Below are 13,839 nucleotides of genomic sequence, written 5' to 3'. Positions count from 1 at the left end.
TTTTGCATTGTAGTAGGTAATTAATTGATGGAATCTATATAGATACACGCGTTGTTTAAAACTAGTGTTCGCGCACGGACTACTTACTCATTGGATGACGGGTCAAGGGATACTGAGCACTTCACACCCTCAAAACTATGTCACGAGAATTAAGCACAAGTTTTGAACCACACAACCCCTATAAAACCAGGAATTCTTACAATCCACGCCCTAGCGCTCGGCGCTGGCACCCATACTCGCACCATGCATCTGAACCGGGTCCTGCGAGCATCGCGTAAGCAAACTTGCCCCTGTCGTACCCACCCAAATGATCCTGCACGGTGCAGGGAGCGTATATTAATCCAGGGTTTCTTCACTCCACCAACCTCTCGTGTTACCAACGACCCAGTTTCTAGAAGCCCGACCTACGTCTTCAATAGGAAATTATCTGCTTACGAACAATCGCTAAGGCGGAAGCGTTAGTTGTACGATGCGGTCTGCGCTTCAAAGGTTAGATATGCTTGATGCGGGCGTCGTAGTTGAGTCCTCGAGGCTGGGATACAAAGGCATAGGGTCCTCACAGCTTTCCTTTCTGTCAAGCCTTTCGATTTCTGAAATGTCAGTTCCTTAAGTTCAGTGCCATTTGGACTTTCACAATGCGTGCTTTCCTATTCTCATCCTTCGTCCTCTTCCTCTCTCTCCTCCCCCTCTCTCTCCTCCCCTCCTCCCACTCCGCCTTCCACTACCCCACTGCGCTCCTCTCGCGCCTCGAACACCTCCTCGTCGACACTGATGGCGCCTTCCGGTCCGGCTTCAAAGATGCCATCACGCCGTGCTCCAACTACGTGTCCGGTTCGCAGCTCTTCGGCCGCCAGACCAGCTCACAATGGCTGCGCGTCGCGTTCCACGATTTCGTAACAGCGCACATCGACGAAGGGACCGGTGGCATCGACGCCTCAATCGGCTTCGAGACGCTGCGGTCTGAAGACTCCGGCAGCGCGTTCAACGACAGCTTTGCGTTCTTCGCGCCCTACGTCGACGCCCGCACATCGAGTAAGAGGTCCCTCATCTCCCCCCCTTTCCCACCTCCCTTTCCCACCTCCTACTCCTTCTCCCCTCTCCGCCTACTCCGCCTCCTCACGCTAACAAACCTCCCAGTGGCCGACCTCGTCGCCCTCTCCGTCGTCCTCAGCGTCGGCAACTGCGGCGGGCCGCAAGTCCCCCTGCGAGGCGGCCGCATCGACGCCACGACGGGCGGCGCCTTCGGCGTGCCGGAGCCGGAAACCAACCTGACGGAAACGCTCGCCGAGTTCGCGAGCGCGGGCTTCAACGCCGCCGACAGCATCGGGCTGACAGCGTGCGGGCACTCGCTGGGCCGCGTGCACCACGGCGGCTTCCCGCAAGTCGTGCCCGCGAGCGCCGTCACGGCCAACAACACGGCGGGCGGGATTAATCTGGATAGCACGCCGGCGGAGTTCGATGTCGTGGTGGTGCGCGAGTATCTGGGGGGCTATGGGCAGCGGGGGGGCCCGCTGGTTACGAGCGATAATGTGACGGCGAGGAGTGATTTGAGGCTGTACGAGAGCGATGGAAATGCGACGATGAGGGCGCTCGGGGCGAGTAAGGAGGGGTTTGCGGCGACGTGTGAGGGGCTGTTTGAGCGCATGGTCAATACGGTGCCGAAGGAGGTGGTGCTGAGTGCGGTGGTGACGCCGCTGCGGGTGAAGCCTGTGAACGTCAGTTTTGATATCGATTTGGCGGAGGATCCGCTCGGAGGGCTGGTGTTTGGTGGGAGTATCAGAGTAAGTTCTTGCTCCTTTCTCTTGGATTATGGGATTGGGTCTAGGTCTTCTTGAGTAGCTCTGATCAAAAGTGGCGCGTAGGTTCTAAGGTCAGATGATGAAAGTGCTCCTGCTACCATCCACTATTCCGTCTCTGCCGGAAGTAACCACTACTCAGGAACCGCATCTGCCCTATCTAAGACCGGCAGCAATATCTGGGGTAACACGACTTTCTATCCCTTCTCGGTAACCGTTCCGACCAACAACAGCGCCCCGTTTGCTCTCATCATCTCCGGTTCAGGCATTCCTTCCACGACCTTCAAACTGCAATCGGCAGCATTCCTCATCCCGTCCTTGACCTCGGCTACCAACAATGATCTGACGATTTCTGCGGCGGTGCTGAAAGGATATGCTAAGGGAGTTGTGGCCGTCTCCGCCCAGATCGCTTCGCCTATACCGCAGCAAGGCACGCTTGCGCCCGCTATTACGTCTCAGAGTGTTGATCTAGTCTACTCAAAAAGTGTAGGAAACTACGATATTTATTCTGTGGCTTTGGCAAGTGATGCAGCGGCGGATTTGTCGAAGACGAGCGTGGATATAACAGCAGAATTTAAGGGTGGTAGCAAGGTTGTGGATGAATATAATCTACTAACGTTTCTGAGCTGATTGCATGTCCTATACGTTGTTCCTTTTGAAGGCTGGTGGGAAGCTTGGAAAATCAAAGCAATTGAAAAGGACTTGGAAGATACCTCGTTGAATAAAAAACGCGAGGAAAACTTCATCTAGACATATTAAAGGCTTATATCAGTATTTTTCTATGACAGTCCCCGCGTACTCGCATAATATCAAGATCTGCATTTCAAAAACTCATAAGCATCACATGGCATATACCCTAATTGTTACGGCACTAGCAGATGCGATCACTCGCCGTCCGCGCTGTATTCGCCTAGCAGCCTGGATAACAACCCCCACGGTTTTCCTGTCTCTACGGCTGGCCACCCTAGAGAGGGCCTAGCAACTAGGGCCTAGCCTAGACAGAAAAGATACCCAGAGCACATATACATACACATCCCGCTCGCCTTTCAGTATTATGGACAGTGTGGCCAACAGTCAGCGTTCAGCGAGCGAAGACGTCTTCCGCTGACTGACTGCAGCCAATCAAACCGCTCGCTGGACGCTCGCTGGAAAAGTATATACGCTGACTGCAAAGCTGTCAGCGCGCTTATCCTAATCGGGTAATTATATAGATCTAGTAGAGTTATAGAGTTATATTTTATATTTTTAGTAGTACATATATATATATATATAAATATTAGTGTTACCTAGTCTTAAATCTACCTTATTTAACCTTAGATAGTGTCTAAATATTATTAAATTTAATTAGTACGCTGTAGAGGCTTTAAAGAAGGATAGCGGTAGAGGGATACTACGCGGACACCCTAATTAATACACGGACACTCCCTACTAATTAAGTTTAGTTCCTTCCTGATTAAGTTAGAATATCACGTGAATTTAAGTTGTTTGCATCTGCATTAGTGAGCGACCGTTGCGCGTATACCCAAAACATTACCTCGCATTTGCCTTACCTATGCCCACCCTAGCCTCTAACTGTTAAGCGCCGCCACGGCCGCCCGGCTGGCTCTGTTCGCATTAATACATTAACTCGTTGTGGTCGATCAGCATTTGGACAGAATACTGGGTATACTACGCGTGCGCGCGGGCGCGTGCGCGGGCACAGGCGCGAGCGCGGGCGTGCTCGCAGAGGCAGTTCGTAGACATCAAGCAGAGGTAGTAGAACCCAAATAAGTTCACGCGGCGCCTCATAGGGTACTACGTAATCAAGGCATTACAGCTAAAGATCTAGGGGTTCTTAAATTCTGCTAAAGGCTTTAAAATACTACTAAATTAGTCCTTCCTTACTATCTATGCAGCGAGCTGTCAGCGCGCTGCATAAATATACGCTGACTGACTGTTATAACTATGTACGCTGACTGACTGCTTACATCAGCAGCTCGCTGCCAGCGACGCTGCCAGCGACGCTGCCTGTTGGCCACACTGATTATGGAGCTATGGGGATGATCCCCTTACGCCTTCGATAGCCCCTGGGGAGAGGGCGTATATGCAAACAATGGTCTACAAGAGATAGCATGCGCAGGGGACTGTCAAGATATGGGAAACTGCTACGTATAGCAATCAATTAATTAACAGCAAGGCCTAGCTAAGACGTAGTGAACCCTAGCCACGGATAAGCTGAAAGACGGATGCAGTGGTTACCAAGGAGATCTAACATCCAACGGAGGTCAGGACGCAGCTGCAGGCTGCATAGCTGCAGACTACGTGCGAAGATGGTTAACGGGGTTTTCCTACTAAGGTGGCTCATAGGGTTTTTCCTCCCCCAAATACCACATGATACGTGCGTCCCAATCGACCACACCAATTTCCATTTCCGCTTTTAGATCTAAGCAAAGCCGTTTTAAACGAAAGCTATTAGTAAGAAATCCTGAGCTGTGGCGGTGCATCATGAGTTATATTCGAAGCATCCTGAGCACTCCTGAGTTTGGGCCGGAGCTCCTTGGTGGGGCCCAGTTCCGGAAACCTTAGCTATAACCATATCACCTAATTCCGGGCCATCCTTCTGATCCCTCTTTTAGCCCCCCTTTTGTTCGGCTGACCTCGGTCTTCGGCCAGCCGCTCTATATGGACAGCCTTTTCTGTAAGGCCAGCCCTTCTACCCGACCAGCCGTACTTTTTGGCCAGCCCTTTTACTCGGCCAGTCCTTCTATTCGGCTAGCCCTTCTACTCGGCTAACCCATCTCTTCGTCCAGCCTAACCATTTGTATAGCCTAAACTTTCGCCTAGCCTCAAAGAGATCACCGTATCTAGCTTGTAGAAATCAAGTAGACCCTCGATATCTTATTAGGACCTAGTACAAGTATTCGTCTTATAGGATCTCTTACTGTCTTCTTCCTCTCTGGGTTCTTTCGATAGGATATTTCTTGTCCGCTTTCCAAGTCAAATTCCGAAAATAAGTGTATAAAGAGACGCTAAGATAATAAGGCTAAAGGTATTAAATAGTACATTATACGTGCGTGCTAATCCAGTTCAAAGTAGTTTTAACCTAAAGCTCTTAAATGCTATAGGTTCCCAGTTTTGACCCCCTTGCGTTCTCAAGGAGATGCAGTTCTGGGATGCTGTGGTATTCAAGGGAGCCTTCTTTTGGTCCTCTTTTTCGGCTGACTATAATGTTCGTCTGCCCTAGTTCACTTTCTAACCTGAGTCTTTTGACCTAGGTCATTTGTCCAAGGTCTTCACTTTAAGCCTTACAAGAACGTAGAAGGAGGGAATACTCCCTAGGCTACCTATAGTATGTTTTATGATTTTATTCAAAAACCAAACGAGGTCTTCCATCCTCTTAGCAACGAGAAAAACCGTCTGTCAAGCTAGAATAGGAGAGTCTTGAAGCGGAAAGTCCGGTACCGAAGACGTGAAAAGTATACTATATCTACTATGCATAATTGAGAGTTGGTGACATTCCTCCAGTATTAATGTACCAGTTCAATGAGACAGGGACACAACAAAGCAATGTGGGGAATTCTTTTGAAGCAAGCAAGATTATTTGACATCTGTTCTCAACAAGAGAGAACATTCCTCAAGCTGATTTGTGGTCTAGGACAGACGACATTCATCTCGTAATTCAGAAGTGGCCAACCTCATAAGTGCACATTATCTTGAACACCAGTCGCTCCACGCTAGCCTAGTAGCTCCGACCGAACTGCACCCATTTTTGGGCATCTCGAGCACACGACGGACGGAGGCACTTGGTACCAGGCGGGAGCTCCTTTTGCTCGAAGGGAATGCAAAGAGCTAGAATGTCAATGTTTAGAAAAAGCGCTATTAGCTAAGTGTTGTGATGGACTTACCCTTTGCGCCCATCGAGGGGGCACGAATATCAATCTCGGCCGTCGTCTTGCACATGTCTGCAGTCTCCTTCTTGACCGCATCCGCGCAATCGCCATCAAGGCAATGAGGAATCAAGAGGACGTTCTTTTCATTCAAGCGCGGAACCATGTCGGACCAATCGGTGACTTCGATACGGTGGCTGAGATAGGCTTCCTTTGCCCGGTTGTACATGTCCTTCTGAATGGTTTCAAGCAACGTAAAAACCCCTGTGGCGACCTCCGAGACCTTGATGGTACCCTTCTCGCCATTATCGCGGCGAACAGTCGTGACCACCCCATTGGCGGCATCCTTGGGACCAAATTCGAGACGAAGAGGAACGCCGGTCATTTCGTACTCGTTGAATTTCCAGCCTGGGGAGTAATGTTCGCGAGTATCGGCTTCGACTCGGATGTTTGCATTTCTCAGCTCGTTGGCAATGGACTCGATCTTGTCCATTAATTCTTTCCGCGCTTCCGGGCTGTGTTTGACCGTCAAGCCAACGGGAATCAGCACGGCTTGGATTTCGCAGACCCTTGGAGGAATGACAGCGCCGCGGTCGTCTCCGTGAATCATGATCTGATTGGTAGTTGTCAGTGTCTCTGAAGTAACCCATCTTGAGAATCCATTACCATAGCACCGAGGGACCGGGTCGAAAGACCCCAACTGTTTTGCCAACTGCGAAAATCAGTGTGATTCTTCAGGGGATTGGGCAATCGCATACACATAGAGCCGCTTTGAAGCCTCGCCCTCAGCCTTTGGGGCCGGATCTTCGACAGTGATGTCATACCTGATCGAAATGTTAGTCCCTGAAAAGAATCCAAGGCGGAGAAATCACATCTTCGCAAATCTCTGGCCGAGTAGATGACTAGTTCCTGAAACAGTGATTAGGCCTTAAGCATTCGTGTCTTGATGGGCTTCAAAAAATACCTGCTTGAATGCCGCGTCCATTGGCCGGGACAAATCCCTCAACCGTAGTAGTCACTGCAAAACCGGTCAGCATGTTTCAACCTCGTTCAAGGTGCCGCCGGTTGCCCGAGACTAAGCTGCACTTGGGGGCGTCCAATCATGGCAATATGCTTGAAATGTCTTAAGAGACGTTATGGTGAGTGTTGGCCACACATCCTTCCATATCCCCAAAAACTCTCAAATGCCATTTAACCAGTTAATTGGGAATTGGGGTGTTGGGGTAGAACGTACTGTCTGCGCCCGGGAATTTCTCATTCTCTAGAAGACACTGTTAGACGAATCGTAACAGCACACAAAGATATCCCACCAGTCTTTTGGCCTTTTATGACGGGGACAGCAAGAAGCTCTTCATAAACAGAGGCATAGAAGTCTAGGATCTGCATTACTTCTAGAAATCGAGTCAGCCGCCGCTGTTGATTAAGTTTGACAGCCTCGTGGAAGATGTGAAAGAGACAATTAGCAACCAGGGAAGAACCTCTTACCGTCGTGTGCGCTCTCTCTTGTTAAAAAGGCGCTGTGGCCTTCTTGCCAGTGAAATTCCCTACTGCGCAAGAGCGGTCTGAAGTCAAGTTAGAAGTGAGAGGGGAAAGGGGGGGGGGGTATCTTACGTCTAATCTCAAGTTAACGAGCGAAATGAATTTGAGAGGCTAAAACCAGCAGTTGAGGCTACTTACGCAGTGCGAGAATTCCCACCCACAAACTTAGCAACGGTCAAATATTAGACTAGTATTAGATTGTGCTCACCTAACAACGTTGTTCCACTGGTTACGTCGCAGAGGGAGGTCGCGATGGGATTGGATCTTGTAGTGAAAGTCCTAAACTAGCTGTTAGAAACGTTCGAAAGGGAGATATTAGGCGAGTCACCTTGTACCTAATTAATAGAAGGTATATAAATTAATATAGAATATCCTAAAATAAACTCTAAGTATGGAGGACGGAGCAAAAAGAGATTTCCACTTCCATTTTGGGACTAGTGGCTACCCCCCATAAGGTCGCCAAAGTTATGGGGGCTCTGTCGCCTGAGTAACGAGATTTCAGGCGGTCTATGCCCCTAGACCCGCCAAAGGCCCCTCCGAAGAGGCCTAAAACCTCAGCAACCTTATGGGGAGAAAACCGCTAGTCCCAAAAAGGAAGGGGAAACCTCTTTTTGCTCCGTCCTCCGTATTACGGAAGTATTTAGGTGAGGACTAACATGGCTGTCTCTGAAGTCGGCCTTATGCCTATTGGTTTCTCCAGTTTGGATTTCCCACCTGGAAAGGTCGTCAGAACATATGCGCCATGGATGAAGCTGTGAGGAGGAATACCGTGAGTAACCCAAGCCACCTCGGCCGAAAAGCCTTCGATGTGATCCTTTTCCCGCTCGAGATTGTCTTGCGAAATGAAGAGGGGGTAGGAACCTAGGACTAGAAGTGAGCGGTAGTTCAGACAAATGGTGTATCATTCGACGACGGACAGTTGCGGACACCTGGGGAGCAAGATTGGTTAGCACTGGTCCCAGGTGTTAACAGGATTCCGCACCGATGGCTTTGATCTTTTTGTCAAAGTACTCCTTGATCTGCTCCCAGACAAAGTAGATGGGCGGCTCAAGGATATAACATCCTGCAAAAAGACGGTTAACACTGCCATCCCTGATGCCATCAGCCCAGGTCTTTATACCTTGCACGTCGTAATAAGATACGAATTTCCCCCGGGTCAGAACTTGTGAATACCACTCGGCTAGATCATCGTCCCGCTTAACACCTATCCGTGCTTCAATGGTTAGGTGGTTGGTCCAAGCGAAGGGAACGATGCAGACATATCTTTTGTGTCGGCATTTCCTTGGGCGGTTAACTTGCCACCTTGCTTCGCAACAGGAGGCTTCTTCTGGGTCTTTGAATTGCCTTTTGGGTGTTGGGCGAGCTTGGACACTGCGTCAGCCATTTCGAAGGGTTGCGTCAGGCGTCTAAGTGACTGTTAGCTCTTGTGCGACGCAAAGTAGCGTGTGGGATTACCTATCGCCTAGAGAGAAAGGCAGTAGAGCCGGAGAGAGCAGAAGGAGCGGATAGAGGATCCCACGGACGTCAGTGAACTTTTGAAGCTCGCGAAGTTCGTGAGTCATTCCACTGTCACCGTGGTTGTGCGGTTATCTCGTTCCCAGACGATATCATCACGTGCTCATTACATCACGTGGAGATTACATAAGCTTGGATGATGATCGTTAAGGTCACGCACGGGCCATATCTACACGCCCGACGACGGTATAAGGGATAATCCCGCCTAGTAGCATAGATAATAATACGTAGCTTTATCTCCTCTCTACGGACTACCCCCCCTTAAGAGGGCCTAATAACTAGGGCCTGGGCAGAAAAGATACCTAAAGTATATATATATCCCGCTCGCCTTTTAGTATTAAAATAGTATTAATTTAAATAAATAAATCCCTCTTACGCCTTTAATAAGCTTTAGGGAAGGTTAGGGTATATATAATAGGGGACGGTTAAAATATAAGAAACTACTAGTATATAGTAATTAATAGTAGGGCCTAGCTAGGACGCAGCAAACCCTAGCTCTAGCTCTAAGTAAGCTAAGAGAAGGATATAGTAGTAACTACGAAGATTTAAGATTTAGTAGAGGTCTAGACGTAACTACTAAGCTATATATATAAGAGTATATATTAGATCCCGCAACAGTCGCGATAGATTCGCGAGCATAGTCTACTTTTTTGGCCTTATAGCGATGTGGAGCGGGACACCTTACATATACGAAGGTAGGTAAACTGGAGTTTTTTATTCTTCTAAGGTAGCTTATAGGGTTTTCCCCTTAATATACTAGGGGTTTTTCCTATATAATATATAATTTCCCCCTATATATGGAGTAGTCTATATAGGCCTAGATAGGATCCATATTAGACAGTAATTAAAAAGTTAATAACAATAATAATTGTATACTAACTCCTTAGCGCTCTATTCCTTAGCCGTAGTTTAAATTAGGTATAGATTTAGAGCTCTAGGAGTTAAATTAACCAAGATCCACTTTAATCCACTAATTAGAAGGCCCAATCCAAATCCATATCGAACTTGAATCCACACTGGAGCTCCAAATAGACCCCAGTCTAATTAGATCACTAATAGCGAGTGACCAGCAAGATGCCCCAGTCCAAGAACATATCGACGTTTCTTTCAGCACCAGCCCTCGGCTCCTCAATCGGCGGTAAGTTGGCCCTAACCCTCACGACCCTGCAAGGAAGTCAGCACATCTCAAACTTCAACTTCGCATCGGACTCACTCGACGGTCCTCCTCCAGAGCGCTATTATCCGAAGAGATAGGCGAATATAGCGGCCCCGTCGCCGTATCATTCTCCACCTTTCCCTTCCGGCCAGAGTGCAGTCGCCGGCCGCCCTAACTGCTCTTTTTCGCTATTAGGTTCGATGGTTGAGGTGAGATGTCGTGTAGGGGTGGGCCGGGTAGAGACTTGTAGCGAGGTTATAAGCTATTCAGTTCGAACAACGGAGTGGGCGAGGAGCTTCGCATAGTCTAGGCTATGGAGGACTCCGGAGGAGACTTAGATTAAAACCTAAGTAGATAGTTATATAGCCGTAAGGTACGGGCGACCCTAGGGCAACCTAGGGGTGACTTACTCGTAAGGCACGTGCGCTGTATATGCCTAGGGAAAACCCTTCCTACCTCGCATACAGACTCCTCCTTTTTCCCTTAAGGATTCGTCTCTGTCTATACAATATACCCTATTATTCTATTATTAGACTCCCTATTTACATCCTTACCTTATACCTATTAAGGTACTCCTATAAGATCTTAAGCTCTTTATATAAGATGTTATAAATAGAAAGGTTTAGTAGTTATTTACCTTTTCTAAATTAATTATATAATTGTACTCCAAGTTCTATAGTAGGACTTTAGCTCTTCTACCCAAAAATACCCTTAGTAAGTCCCTTAGGTCTACTAGAATATTTAATAAATTGGGGTCGCGTTTATCCTCTATATTATTATTAGGTAGGTTTTAAAGCTCCCTTAAAATACTCACGGGCAGTGTTATACGCTATAGTAGTTACTTATATATAGTTACTACCGTATATTATACTATTTTATATAGTAGCTAATAAAGGGTAGGGAAATCCTTAACGTAGCGCTTAAGATACCGTAGTATACTCTCCGTATATTACTTAAGCTAGAGTAACCTATAATAGTTAAAGTATCTTATAAGATCCTTAAGATCGCCGCCTCCCTATAATATTTCCGCAACCTATTTAATAATAATAAATTCAATTTACCGCCCGTCCCGGTCCCCCTAGTGGGTCCACGCAGGCTAATACCTTCTATAGGAAAAACTCTAACTTAGAGAAAACCCCACCTCGGGCCGCGCTGGAGAGATGGCAGCGTTCCGATATCGGAGCGCCGGCGGCTCGCCTTCTACCTACCTTTAAGTCTGCATATTAAGCTAACTGGCCGCGCTTTGCGGGTAATCTTACTCTACCCCCTTCTTTCCTTATCCTTTTATCCTTATTCTTTTACCAGTCCTTTAGGCTTTAAAAGGGCTGGTATCTACTTATATCCTTTATATCTATTACCTTTACTACCTAAAACTAGGGTAACGCACCTAACTATACTAGACATTTTACTGCCGCTTAAGCGCTTTCTTTATTATTTAAAACATCCTAAAGGCGTTTAGAGGCGCATTTTGCTATAAAGTCCGCCCTTTAGTAGTATGGACACTAGAATAGTATATAGTGGACTATCTGCCTTATCTAGCCACATTTATACCACAAGAGAACTGCCAGTATACCGACGGATATAAGCCATGCATTAAGCCCTATTACCTCTATACAAAGAAGAAATAGTGCTATAGCCTTTACTTTTGTTAGGCCTTTATATAATGGGATTATAGGTTTCCCCTATAGGGTCTTCCATATGGTTTTTATACGGTCTTTAGCCTTTACCTGCTACCGTTATCGCTATTCTAAATCTGCCCATTTCGCGATAAAGGTAGTTACCTGCCTTTGGTGCTGGTAACCTCCTATATAGTAGCGGCGCTCCGCCTACGCTCTACCGGTGTTTTGCTGGCCACACTTATAGGGGTTTATTATAGCTTCCCGCTCTATATAGTCCTTCTAGTGCGCAAGGAAGCCTTATATCTTATTTTTACGGTCCTTTACGCGTTCCCTAAGCGCTTCTAATAGTACTAATAGCCGTTTTATTTTTTGCTAGCGCTTTACTAATATATTCTAGATACCGTTAAGTGCCTCTACTAATTCCTTTTCTACCCTATTAAAGGCCGTCTTAGCGGCTCTTTAAAGGGCTGTTATTTTAATATAGAGTTGGATTAGGGGAATAGCCGCTTCCTTCTCCATTACAGCTATTAGTATTCGCTAGTGTGCCCCTATAACCCTGCGGAGACACTAGTTCTGGACTTTCTATAGTGGTTTAAGTAAGCTTTTCGCTAGCGTTCCGCCGTCGTCCTATATTCCCTATACTTAGGCGCTATATAGCATTGCTAGTCGGACAGTAGCTATATATAGGAGGTATAAGCGGCGTATTAATAGGCCCTATATAGACGTGGTAATCCTTAATATCGCTTTAAAGGCTGCTAAGCCCTTACTCGCGGCCTTTTTAACCTATTCTTTTTATTAGAGCTTAAGGTCTACCTAGATCCCTAGGACTTACATACTAGTTTTCTAGGGGGCTATCTCGCAGCCAGCGATACGCACAGTAGACGTAAGGTCTGCGGTAGCGTGGCGCTGTTGCCTTATAAAGTGCATAAGCTGGTACTTCTTAGGGGCGAACGCCGCCCTATATTAATTTGCCTATACAGCGCAGTAGTTATAGGCGGCCTCTAATTATCGACAGTTCTCTACTGTAGAGTCTCCCTAAGTAATAAGGTTTATGTCGTCTATAAAGCTAAACCCTAGCGTGCCATTATTGGGGCGCTAGAATTCCTCTAATAGCTCTAATATAAAAAAGAGGAATAAGATTAGTAATAAGGGTAACCTTTAGGGGATGCCTGTCTATATCTAAATCTAGTTGCTCTTATATTCTATAAACTTAATACGGGTTTTATATGCTGTTAGAAAGCTTTATACAAAGTCTATAAGCCACTTTAAAAAGCCTTTTCTTTTTAGAATGTAAAGGAGCCTTTTATAGGAGATGTTGTTAAATACCCCTGCTAAGTCTAGGCTTAGCATTAATACTACACACCTACGGCGTGTTTGCTACGCCGTTTATACACAAAAGCTAAGCAGTCCTACCGCTAATAGTGTGGATTATTTACGCCTTACTTCTATCTAGTTCTAAGGGAGTAGCCTATGCTCCTCCGCAGCCTTAGATATAATATTAGCTATATACTTTTTTAGGACTTTTGCTAGCGTGTTTTTAAGGGTAATTAGTCTATAGCTGCCTAGGAGAGAGTAGTCTTTCTTTCCTTTTTTACGTAATACTATAGTTATAGATTCTTTAAGGCTTTCTAGTATTATTCCGCTGGTAAAGTAATAACTAACTACTTCTGCTAAATCTTTTATAATAACTAGGGCAGCTACTTTAAGGACTTTATTTAGTATGCTATCTAGCCCTAGGGCTTTTCTATTTAGAAGACTCCTAATAAGCTTACTGATTTCTTCTATTAAGATAGTGGGGCTAATATTAAGCACATTTTGTTCCCTTATTGTCTCTATATCGCTAAGGTCTACTATTCTAGTTTTAGGAAAGAACTTAGCTGTAAGGATATCAGCCTTTATAATATTATTATCTATTAAGGGATCCTTAGTAGACCTTTTAAGGTCTGGTAGATAGGGGTCCGCCTTTATTACGCTTGCTTTTTTGCTCTATTTTAATAAAGTCTAAAGTCCCTTATTATATAGTTTTAACTAATCTTTAGTAAGTTTATAAATAAAGCGTCTTTAGTTATTACGATTAACTCTCCTAGTCTCTTTTTACAGTTAATTATTTAATGCTAAATATCTTTGGTGGTCCTTAGAGTTGTTATAGGCTTAGAGCTGTCGTCGCGCCTATTAGGCGCCGGCGTGGAGCTATATAGCCTATAGCGACTATTCTTAACGGGTTTACCGGCTAGGCTGTGCTTATAGGTAGTATTCTTTAAGTGCTTGCTTAATCCCTTCCTAAAGGGCTTAAAAGGGGTCTTTAGATGTAGTCTAGTTAAGCTCCTAGATGCTTTAGAGAAAGCCCT

The 13,839-nt window shown here is 46.3% G+C and overlaps 2 protein-coding genes across 2 annotated transcripts; one reads left to right on the top strand and one right to left on the bottom strand.

The window, feature by feature from the left end:
• The first annotated feature begins 143 nt into the window (after positions 1–143).
• K441DRAFT_216923 (heme peroxidase) lies at positions 144–2,720 on the top strand. The gene is made up of 4 exons (XM_067640575.1): positions 144–1,032; positions 1,138–1,781; positions 1,863–1,884; positions 1,939–2,720. Exons 1-4 carry the CDS (start codon positions 636–638, stop codon positions 2,424–2,426), a joined length of 1,551 nt encoding a protein of 516 aa, XP_067508978.1. The 5' UTR covers positions 144–635; the 3' UTR covers positions 2,427–2,720.
• Positions 2,721–5,514: 2,794 nt separating this feature from the next.
• Positions 5,515–8,585, bottom strand: K441DRAFT_684361 (prolyl-tRNA synthetase; the record flags this gene model as incomplete). Its single annotated transcript, XM_067651775.1, has 15 exons — positions 5,515–5,624; positions 5,681–6,275; positions 6,329–6,374; positions 6,421–6,486; positions 6,535–6,571; positions 6,627–6,680; positions 6,897–6,923; positions 6,973–7,053; positions 7,148–7,224; positions 7,410–7,480; positions 7,854–7,915; positions 7,970–8,062; positions 8,184–8,264; positions 8,322–8,414; positions 8,504–8,585. The coding sequence occupies 15 exons, from the start codon at positions 8,583–8,585 to the stop codon at positions 5,515–5,517; spliced, it is 1,575 nt and encodes a 524-aa protein (XP_067508977.1).
• Positions 8,586–13,839: the final 5,254 nt, after the last annotated feature.

This window comes from Cenococcum geophilum, assembly GCF_001692895.1.
Source record: "Cenococcum geophilum 1.58 unplaced genomic scaffold K441scaffold_4, whole genome shotgun sequence".
Taxonomy (NCBI): domain Eukaryota; kingdom Fungi; phylum Ascomycota; class Dothideomycetes; order Gloniales; family Gloniaceae; genus Cenococcum; species Cenococcum geophilum.
Note: the sequence above shows the minus strand (reverse complement) of the source record. Positions and strands in the feature narration are given on the sequence as shown.

Excerpts from the sequence above, each read along its gene's own strand:
- K441DRAFT_216923 (XM_067640575.1), top strand. The coding sequence starts at position 636 with ATGCGTGCTTTCCTATTCTCATCCTTCGTCCTCTTCCTCTCTCTCCTC. Across the intron at positions 1,033-1,137 it reads CGTCGACGCCCGCACATCGA|TGGCCGACCTCGTCGCCCTC; the intron begins GTAAGAGGTCCC and ends CAAACCTCCCAG. Across the intron at positions 1,782-1,862 it reads TGTTTGGTGGGAGTATCAGA|GTTCTAAGGTCAGATGATGA; the intron begins GTAAGTTCTTGC and ends AGTGGCGCGTAG.